Source organism: Nicotiana attenuata, chromosome 1, assembly GCF_001879085.1.
Source record: "Nicotiana attenuata strain UT chromosome 1, NIATTr2, whole genome shotgun sequence".
In the NCBI taxonomy this organism is placed as follows: domain Eukaryota; kingdom Viridiplantae; phylum Streptophyta; class Magnoliopsida; order Solanales; family Solanaceae; genus Nicotiana; species Nicotiana attenuata.
The window spans coordinates 38,163,786-38,175,430 of record NC_031989.1 but is presented as its reverse complement, the minus strand read 5'-3'; the positions used below and the strand labels follow the sequence as shown (position 1 = coordinate 38,175,430).

The 11,645-nt window shown below is 38.7% G+C and overlaps 1 protein-coding gene across 1 annotated transcript; it reads left to right on the top strand.

Annotated features, from left to right (window-relative positions):
• Positions 6,812 to 11,416, top strand: LOC109225012 (non-structural maintenance of chromosomes element 1 homolog). The gene is made up of 6 exons (XM_019389604.1): positions 6,812 to 7,038; positions 7,539 to 7,735; positions 9,004 to 9,084; positions 10,049 to 10,285; positions 10,528 to 10,605; positions 10,908 to 11,416. The coding sequence occupies exons 1-6, from the start codon at positions 6,924 to 6,926 to the stop codon at positions 11,142 to 11,144; spliced, it is 945 nt and encodes a 314-aa protein (XP_019245149.1). The 5' UTR covers positions 6,812 to 6,923; the 3' UTR covers positions 11,145 to 11,416.

Below are 11,645 nucleotides of genomic sequence, written 5' to 3'. Positions count from 1 at the left end.
CTGCTGGTCAGAAGACTGCGGCTGAGAGCCACGACCACCTGAAGTACCATGTGAGACCTGTAGGGCTGACTGAAAAGGGCCTCGGAGGATGGCCTCTACCATAAGAATTCCCACCTCCAGACGAGGTACCACTGAATCTACCTGCATAACGGGGCCTCTTATCTGACCCATGACCGCCTCCCCGTGCAAGAGCCATCTCAACCCTACGGGCCGCATTGGCCGCCTCCTGAAAAGGAATCTCACTACTGGCTCCCATAGCCATCTGGAGACGGATCGGCTGAATCAACCCATCAATAAACCTCCGCACCCTCTCTCTCTCTCGGTGGGGAGTATAACAATAGCATGGCGTGCCAGATCAATGAACCGAGTCTCATACTGAGTGACTGTCATAGAGCCCTGCTGGAGGCGCTCGAACTGCCTGCGAAGAGCCTCTCGCTGAGTAGCTGGGAGAAACTTCTCCAAAAATAACTCTGCAAACTGGTCCCAAGTCAAAGATGGCGACCTTGCTGGCCTGGATAAACAATAGTCCCTCCACCAAGTCTTGGCGGATCCTGCCAGTCGAAAGGTGGCGAAGTCGACCCCATTGGTCTCCACAATACCCATAGTCCGAAGGATCTCATGGCAGCTAAATAAGAAGTCCTGTGGATCCTCTAAAGAAGCACCGCTGAAAGTGGTGGTGAAGAGCTTGGAGAACCTGTCAAGCCTCCACAAAGCATCTGAGGACATAGTCGCTCCATCGCCGGCCTGAGTCTCAACACCCGGCCGAACTGCCACAGCTGGCTGAATCACTGGAACCTGAGCCTGGGGAGCTACCTGCTCCGGAGTACGTGTGGTAGGAGTCTGAACTCCTCCCCCAGCCTGGGAAGTGGCTGGTGCTGCTAGAAGCAAACCCGCTCTAGTGAAACTCTCCATAAAGCCTGCCAGTCTGACTAAAGCGTCCTGAAGATCTGGGGTGACTGTGAACCCCGCTGGGACCTGAGCTGGGCCCGCTGGAGCTGCTGGGGCTGGAACCTCCTCATCATACTCGATATGAGGCTCCACCTCTGGGACTGTTGCCCGGGGCTGAGCTCTGCCCCTGCCTCGGCCTCGGCCTTTGCCCCTTGTAGGAGCTGCTACTGGGGGCTCGGGCTGCTATGCGGTAGAAGAAGAAGCACGTGTTCTCGCCATCTGCGAAAGAACAGAGTAAGAAGACAATCAGTGGTTGAGAAACAGAATCGCACAACAAGAAGGAACAAAGTGAAAATTTTCCTAACTCAGCAGCCTCTAGGGGATAAATATAGACGTCTCCGTACCGATCCCTCAGACTCTACCAAGTTTGTCCGCGAGTTGTGAGACCTATGTAAACTAGAGCTCTGATACCAACTTTGTCACGACCCGGATTTCCCACCATCGGAGTCGTGATGGCGCCTACTCGTGGTAGCTAGGCAAGCCTACTCAATTACCTTTCCATTACTAAACAATTATTTTAACAGTTTATAGCATCAATATAGAACATGGAATTTAATATGAATGATAGCGGAAGTCTGATTTATAAATCTGAATCAAAATGCGGAACAGTCAATAATAGCCTCTACCCAAGATTGGTGTCACATTACTCACGAACTACTAAGAATATACTAAATACAAAGGTCTGAAAGAAACATATAAGCTGTCTGTCTCGAAAACAATGAGGCAACAGTCTAAAAGAGAACACAAAAAAAAGACGCCGGGCCTGCGGACGCCTGCAAGGCTACCTCGGTCTCATGAAAATGAAAGCCTGCTCCCGTACTAATGCTGCTGCTGCTCCTCAAAACCTGGACCTGTGCAAAAATGCACAGAAGTGTAGCATCAGCACAACCGACCCCATGTGCTGGTAAGTGTCTAGCCTAACCCCGGCGAAGTAGTGACGAGGCTAGACCGGACACCACATAAACCTGTGCAGTTATAAATATACAACAGAAACGAAATACCAAACAACTAACAATATGGGAGGGGGGACTCATGCTATGGGGAGATAACAATAGTAACAGTAATCCCGAATAACAAACTAAAACAGCTTGGATTCACAATGAACAAGGAATCAATACCCAATATGAACACATGGTATCAATAACTGTTGCGGCGTGCAACCCGGTCCATAATTACCATTGTTGCGGCGTGCAACCCGATCCACAAATACCACTGTTGCGGCGTGCAACCCGACCCATATCATTTATCATGTATCATTGCTGCGGCGCGCAACCCGATCCTCATATATTATTGTTGCGGCGTGCAACCCGACCCTCAATATCATTTAACAGTCTGACTCCCCAAACAACAGTCACGATTAAGGGGCATAAAATAAGCAAATATTTGACAAAAACCCCGGCAAGGGAAAGAAACCAACAAGTTCAACCAAATATCCCGGCAAGGGAATAATCAACAACGCTTTCTCTTTCTTACTTTTCTTATCTTATAACTCACTCTACCATTTGAGCCAACGCTCCAAAGAATTAAGTCATTTCATATACTTTCAATATTCGTATCACAATCCGAGCCAATTCTCCTAGGAATCAAATGATCATAACACCGTTCACATGTTATTCATAATATATAGAAATCCTCCAATAAACATGAAATTCACAACCAATTCACGATAATCACCTTATAAGGACTCACGGTCATGCTAGACACCAATGTATAGAGACTCGTCACCATCCTATACATCGTACTCGATCACATAGCAATTAGCAACAAGACTCAACTCCTATTCCCTCAAGCTAGGGTTAAACCAAACACTTACCTCAAAGCCTTGAAATCCACTTAATCCTCAACTACCGCTTTACCTCGCGGTTCCACCTCCAATTTGCTCGAATCTAATCACAAATTGCTCAATTACTTTAATAAACACTATATGAATCAATTTGAATGCATAAAAATGATTTTCCCAAGTTTTTCCCAAAAATTCCAAAAATGCCCCCGGGCCCACGTGGTCAAAACCTGAGGTTCGAACCAAAACCCGGTTACCCATTCCCCCACGAACTCAAATATATAATTTGTTTTGAAATCGGACCTCAAATCGAGGTCCAACTCCCCAATTTCTAGAAAACCTAGGTTCTACCCAAAAACCCCAATTTCACCTATGAAAATCCTTGATTTTAAGTGGAAAACATGTTTAATGATGTTAAAGATTGAAAGAATTGAGTAAAAATCAACTTACAATTGATTTGGGATGAAGTTTGCTCTTGAAAAATCGCCTATGGTGTTTGGGTTTTGAAAGAGTGGTGAAAAGTGATGAAAATTCGACTAAGTATAAAATTTGCTGGGCTGCGGATATGGGAAATGCGAAGCTGGGTTCGCAATTGCGAACCCAGCAGGTCTGGGAATTGCGAGATTTTAGTTCGCATTTGCGAACACTGGGCCTCAATGCAGACTTCGCATTTGCGAAAGATTGATCGCATTTGCGATCTGGGCCCTCTCGCATTTGCGAGCAAGGGCGTCGCATTTGCGACCCAAGCTGAAATCCTTCCTTCTCGCATTTGCGATGGGGAATTCGCATTTGCGAGAAATTCTTCGCAAATGCGATGAAACCAGACCTGACCTGCAACTATTTTTTCAAAGTTCAAAAATGCAACTCGACACTTATCCAAAACTCACCCGAGCCCTCGGGGCTCCAAACCAAACATGTACACAACCTCAAAAACATCCAACGGACTTGTCCGTGCGATCAAATCGCCAAAATAACATCAAAATCATTGAATCAAGCCCCAAATTTATCATTTTTCATTATAACTTCATAAACTTCAAACTTTAGATATTTAGGTCCGAAACACGTCAAATGACGTCCGATTTCGACCAAACTTTACAGTAAGCGCTTAACACATATTTAAGACTTGTACCGGGCGTCGGAACCAAAATACGAGCCCGATACCATAGTCTTTTAATCAATTTGCATTTCCATTTTCCTTAATAATTTCAGAAAAACAATTTCACAGAAAAATTCTTTCCTCGGGCTCTAGACCTCGGAATTTGACTCCGGGCACATGCCCGAGTCCCATATTTTTCTACGGACCTTCCGGGACCGTCCAATCTCGGGTCCGGGTCCGTTTACCTAAAATGTTGACCAAAGCCAACTTTAATCATATTAATATCAAAACTCATCATTTTTCACACAGAATTCATATTTAAGCCTTCCGGCTACACGCCCTGACTGCGCACGCAAATCGAGGCAAGTAAAAATGAGGTTTTCAAGACCTCGGAAGCACGGAGTGGATGAGGAAATAGGTGATGACCCTTTGGGTCGTCACAGTGTGAGGGTTGTGTTAGGCGTGTGCTTGGCGTGTCTTTTGGACCGTTGGCGCCTATGTTGCACTGACGTGGGGCTTATGTGGAGCTGACAGGGAAAAGTAGTAGAGCAGGTGGGCTGGTGGGTATGGGCCTCCGATTTGGGCTATGGGAATGGCTAAATCTCTTTCTTCTTCATCTTTTATTTGGGCTTCTTAAATCTTAAATCTTGATATGCTTAGTAACAAATATTTATATTAAATAATTTTCTAGTGTTTAAATAATTACAAACTTTTGTTGTAAAAATATATTTAGTAGATACTAATAAATATATTACAAATAGGATCAATGCAATGTAGTGAAAAATATTTGTAAAGGAGAATATTATTAGATTGACGTTAAATGAAATTATTTGAGAGATAAAATCGTCGCCGTCATCATAGTAGAAATAATAATAATAATAATAATAATAATAATAATAATAATAATAATAATAATAATCACAACAATAACCCCAATAACATTATCTAATGACAAAATAGAATAATAAAATAATGATACTAATTAGATAAAATAGTAAAATAAATATTCTTACATAATAAACAATATTAGAAGCTCAAAGAAATAATTTGGAAGAAAGGAGGGACAAAATTGGATGTCAACAATTGCTCCCTTGGTCTTTCTTCCTCACCTCATCTCCTTTGGCAGCTGTTGCCATTGGAGCTGGGGTATGCATCCCTTCCTTCATTTTCCCTTTGTTCTTAGCTAGATCTCCTGCATCACTGCTTTCTTCAGCTTGCATGTTCTTCAAGTTTGATCTTCCATCTGGTTCCTCGATTCGTATCCCTTTGGAGATACAAAGAGCTCTAACACAGCATTCCTAGTAGCTGAGGATCGCTGCTCATCCGTTGCAATCTTCTGTTGGTTTCGTTTAGGTCTTCCCCTCCCTCCCATGGCTTCCGGCGCAGGTTAGCTGGCCACGTTAACGTGCGCCGAGAGAGTTTGTTAGATAGAGAAAATTGCTTGGAGAATTGTTATTCAAGGAAAAGTGAAGTTTACAATAAAAAATTAAAAGTTTAACCGTCTCAAAATTAAATTTAGACTCGCAAGACTTAAATAGGATGTTATGATTTTTAGTTTTAAACTTTAGACGTCCAACTGTCCAAGTCTAACTTCAAACCTAAATATTTGAGGTTGGCATAACTAAATCTGAAACTTGACATTACTATCCGTCTACATAAATTTTTATACACAAAAAGATTCAATGATTTTAGGGAAAACATTTCTAAGCATGACGATAGGAATGTTTTCCCTAAAATTATTAAATCTTATGTTATTACAAATTTTTTGTTAGTTACGCATGTTTGAAGTCTGTCAAATGGCTAAAAGTTAAAATAGTTTAGAAAAATAAACTTAAATAGACGTGCATCCAACTGCTTAGACTAAAAAGTCGTCGGATATATAATTTATATATAGAGAAACTTTTAGAAACTACTATGTTTTAGTGGTTATTAGCTAGTTGTAGCTACCATTTACTATATTACTTCCTATAGCTATGTTATCAGATTTTTTAGAGTGTATTCGATGTATTTAAACTACTGTATTCATGAATAAAGTAGCATTCTCTAGGCGTGAAACAGGGGATTACAACTAGACAGATTTTTGTATTAGAGTGTATTTGACTGTATTCAAGGCGTGAAATATGGGATTACAGCTGGACAAATTATTGTATTCGACTGTATTCGACTGTATTCACGGCGTGAAACAGGGGATTACACTGTTTTTAAACGGAAAGTGAATCAATTAACATAATAGACTCCTAATATAACTCAACAAACTCAATTATAACACACAAATTTTGTATTTCCAGTTATAAAAAAGATTCTCAACAGAAAAACACCCAAAAAATATAGCAATCTTCAGAGAAACTATATAATACGTCTGAATACATAAATTATATTAATTAAAAAAAAACATATGAATACATTCATGGAATATAGCGAGACAGTGAATACAATGAAATACATAGAATACAGCGGGATACATTGAAATACAATGAAAAAAAAGATAATGAATACAATGAAATACATAAAATACAGCGAGATACATTGAAATTGTTGATCCGATATGTTGCGTCAGAGATTGGGAGGCTGAGGCGGCGGTATCAATGAATAACGGCCACGGTCGTAACGGTGACGGTGGCAATTGCTCCAGCGTCCGGCTTAGGAGAAGACATCGGAAAGTAGAGAGAGAGAGAGAGGGAGAATAGATATGGGGTAGGGGATAGGAGAAATTTGAGGGGATATGAGAGAGAAAAATAATACAAAACTTATTTTATGGCTTAAGGGTAGCGGGTGACCATAAATAGATATTTGGCTATAAAAAATCAAAAGGTAGCTATGAAATATAATTTTTCAAAAGGGTACTATTTATTTAAAATAAATAAGATATCAACCTTTGCTATGGAATATAATTTATCCTTATAGATATATAATATGTATATTCGACTGGCTATTTATGTAAATATAAAGAAAGCCTTATATGCCGAGGCCTGAATCTTTCGCCCAAAGGAATTCTTTTTCCCGCCAGCATTTTTCCACTTATATATATCGCTACTCTACACAGTTTCAAGGGTTTTATAAATTTCTCTTTTCATCACTGCAAATTCAAATTCCTCTTCAATGCCGACGCTTTCATGGCGGCAGCATACACTAATTCAAGCTCTTTTATCTCGCGGCCCACACAAAGAACCTGATTTCAAATCTCTCTTCTTCAATGTCACTGGCAAATCCGCAGGTCTTCTTTTACTTCATTTTGTTTTTTGTTTAAAACTCTTTTTTTCGTATCAGTTTACGGGGTTTTAGTTAAATTCCAGTGATCCCATTGCATTATTAGTGATTGTCATTTTTTATCGGATTTAATTGTTAAGGGACTGTTATCAATTTCAAAACCCCAATTAGAAATCTTATTCAAGTTTCTTTTTAAAATTTTTAAAGAATTGTTATATCTTTATGAAAGCTAAATTATTACCAAATTTTCCATTTTGATGCTTATTAGCAAAAAGGGGTAAATTTTATTGTTACAGTAACAAATTGTTGAATGATTCTGATTTTATAAGGATTTTATGCTTTCTGTTTCTTTGGTGATAAGTAGTACTATTAATTTGATTAGTTCTTTGATTAGTGATGTTAAAAATTAATTGAAATAGATTTTTAAAAAAAACTCTTTTCTTTTCTAGTAACTGTGCTGGAAAAAAGGTTGGTTTCTGATACTGATTTTATATGTGTATGTTTCAGCTAATCATCAGTCAATGTTTAATGAATACCTGAGAAAGATAAACGAGGAGCTCGCTTATGTGCAGTTTGAGTTACGGGCATGTAGAAACCAGTATGATGGGAAGGTGTATTATGGTGTTGTTAACAATGTTTCAGATGAGCAATCCAAACTTGGAACGAAATATTCAGTTCCTCAGATTGCTTTCTATAAAGGCGTTGTGAGCTTCTCTTCCCTTTAATTTGAACTGTGTTGAGAATGTCCTTAGCTGTTATATAGCCTTCCTGTGTTCATATGAGGAAGTATTTCCATTATTTTTATCTAGGGATCTTCTTGCTTTGTGAAGGGGAATAGAATGTAAAAGGGAAAACCTTCATTAGTATATGGACTAGAGAACAAGAACTAATTTGGTTGCTTTGAATATGGAACAAAATGCTGAATGTTACTTTTCTCCTTTGAACTTTGAGACCGTTATGGATTTGTATTTCCATTTGACCATTTTCGCAAGGGCTGGGAATAGCTTTACCTCCTTAAGTTAACTCAAAGATGATGGAAAAAACAGAAGATCTACATGTTATTAGCCTTCCAAAACATAGATCTTTGTGATTAAGATAGTAATGAATTGCTTACAAGATTAGATCTTTGTGATTAAGATAGTAATGAATTGCTTATGATCCTGTAACTTATGTGATGAATCCGGTATGGGAATAGAGCAGCTGACACTAGCATTTGTTCAAGTAATTGTAGAAACATGAACTCATATCTTCCTTCAGTCAAGCATAGTACTTAGCTCTGTTAGTGATATACAAAATAATATTCAGGAGGCCCATTTAAATTGATAGGTTGAAGTTTGTTGTTCATTTACTTCATACCAGCTGAAAATGTTGGTAGTGGAAGAGGTATGCTGGTCTTCATTTACTTCGTTTTAATCTTGCGTCCCTTTTCTCAAACAAATTTACACTAAATGTTTTAAGGGGAAGAATTGAATAACTAAATTAGATGGTTCCAGTAATTGATGTTTTCTCAATCAATCAACTAGGCCTCAATTCTAAACTAATTGGGTCCTGCTATATGAATCTTCCACTCATCTGCATCCATTCTGCTCAGGCCCTTTTCATTCAAATATTGAGTAAATTGTATTTTAAGGTAACTTTGGGGGTTTCCTACAATTAAAGATCTCTAAATTTCACACTTATCCCAACACAGACATAAAATTCTCTAACTATAATTAAAGAATCCTGTCAGATATTGGACTTAATATATCTTTGTAGTAACCTAGCTTTAATCCTAATCATTGACTTTCATTTTATTATGTTCTTAGCTAAGACTGGTTAGTGTTTCTTAAAGAAAATAAATACAAATATAGAAGATCTTTAACATTGCTTATTAGAAATGTCATTATGAGATTAATATTTTCCCTTTTTCTTTTTGGCATTAGAATTTAAAAAAGAAAAACAGAAGATTTATGTGGTCATCATATAATTGCAGATTGAAGCAATTGTTCAAGATGTGGCAGCTTTGGGTTGTATTTCAACCATTGATGCACTGAACATACGGCTTGAAAATCAGGTTTTCTTACTTCCTAACAATAAATGAATGTCTGTGGCTACTATCAGTTCCATCGTTTATAGTATTTATCTTGCTGCTATCTTCCTGTGAGTTATTAGCTAAATGTCAAATTATGGTTTAGAAGATAAATTCCTCTTCACTATTGACAACTTCCCTTCTCTAGCCAAGGTTGATATAGCTAGACCTGTTCATACTTGTAACTAGTCAAGTCTGATTTTCACAAGCGCGCACACACACACACACATACAGTTTCTATATATAGAAAATGCAACATTTACAGGTCAAAGAACAGCAACATAAAAAGATAAAGCCCTAAGGAGGTAGATATTTATGGCCTCGGATGATCTTTGCTTTATATTCATGTTGATTGCCTTTCTTTCTGTTGCCTCTATATTCATATTTAGTAAGTTTCTATCTGGAAAACAGTGTAAAATAAAGTATTCGGGGAATGGTTGGCTAGTATCAACTTATGGCAGCAAATCATTTTCTTACTCATTTAGAGGTTATCTGCTTCTTAATAATGAGGCTTTTGATTTTTGACTTAGAGTCACATGGCCAATATGTACTTACAATCAACAGAGACTGAATGGTAACTATTTATTGTGAATACCAAAACCTCCTGTTTGTTTGTTTACTTCTCTTGTTTGATGATAAGAGTGGACACTTTGTTCAATCAGTTAGAGGATATGGAATGGGACTTAAACTCATGTCTCATCAGGACCAAGGCTTTTACGCTTGTTCATTGACCAGGATGTAACACATATGAAGTGCCTTTTCGTAGAATGTCAACTAAAAATGGCAGGACGGCAGGATATGGTTGTGACTTCTGAATTAAAAAATATTCTCGTATAAACTTAGTAAATATGGTTGCTATTAGATCAGAGCTCTTTGTACTTTACATAGCTCCGATTTGTATCTTTGCTGTACCGCTAATTTCTTTGCTGGAAATTTATTTGATCAACAGTTCCTGGCTGGAACAGATCCCCAGTCTCAGGGAGGTTCAGTGCAAATTCCTGCAGCGTTTAGGAATTTCTCGATGTCTCAAAAGGAAAAGACCCTTGAGGAACTTGTGAAGGATCAGTGGCTTTCTCTAACAGATGGTAAGATAGGACTAGGAGTGCGTTCCTTTCTTGATCTTAGAAGTTGGTTTCGCAGTAACGAGGTTCCTCCATGTGAAGTTTGCAATGAAGCTGCAGTGAAGGTTTGCTCCTCTCTTAATTTCTTCGTTTGATCTCCATGATGTCCGTTGAACAACTTTCTCCTTTCAAATTGGAGCATTTTTTCTGCCATTTTAGCTGAAAACTCAATTCATCTTCCCTTACTGCAATTTGGTTTGATAATGTCACTACAAACATCGATTCCCTAAGAAAGATGCCTATGTGTCTATGATAACTATATGGCAGCTAGATCATCCAACTCATGGTGATATGATTATTTGACCAGGCTGAGCTTTGCCAGAATGAAGGCTGTAATGTTCGCATCCATCAGTACTGCCTGCGAATGAAGTTCTCCCAACGCAAGGTATTCTTCTTTCCTATTATTCCCCTTAGAAAAACTTCTATAGTAGGTAAAGACAAAAAATGTCTTTTTTGCCCTCAAGGCTTTTGGTTCAGTGGTAAGAGTGGAACGCGTTATGTGTGTGTTAGGCGCACGTCACAGGGTTGAACCCTTACGATGGACCAAAAGTCTGCATTAAGTGTAGGAGAGGGCCCATTATCCACTTAGTTCCAAACAGTACGCCATCTGGCCCTCGAAGATTTCTTGGTTATAAAAAAAGTCTCATCTAGGAAGAACTAAGCTACCGTTGAACCCATTATTTTCAGGCTGAAAAAGTTTGTCCAGGGTGTGGGACAGAATGGCATTATAACATAACAAAAGCAGAAGTTGTAGACGAAGAAGATGATGCATCTGCTCCTTCTGAAAGTCAGCAGCCTGGTGAACCCTTAATGAGAAAGAGGCGGAGGACCTGTGGAGGGACCGATTCTGATACTCTCAAGCCTGGATCATCTCAAAGTACGAGGGTGACTCGGGGTTCTGCCCGTCTGAGGAATGCAAGTTAAGAAATTTGTTTCGCTAGTTTTGGCGCTCATGCACCTCTAACTATATGAAAATGGCTGTCTATATATTTTTGCACCTCATGAAGATTTACTTATTTGGTAGACCTATTTAACTTATGATTGTAGATTATAGGAGTATCCAGATTAGTTTCTTAATCCCTATTCTCTGGGTGTTCTCCAATTGCCATTATCGCGCAGATGATTTCTTCCTTGTATATACTAGTGAAATAGTATCAATATTTTAACTCTATTAATATCCATTCCCTTCTTTTGAATTCAACTAGCAATGCAAAAAATATTGGAGAGTAACTTTTAAGATGGAATGAATGAAAGTTTACAAGTAAAAGTTTTGGTAAATTCGCAAATGGTAATGTGTCCTTTTGCCTGGTGTGGAGACAAAGAATTGATAAACTTATTCTCGCACTTGTAAATTCACAAATACTAATGCGTTCACTTTTCCAATTAAAAAAGTGCTACTCTTGCTTTATTGTTTGTACTAGCTAG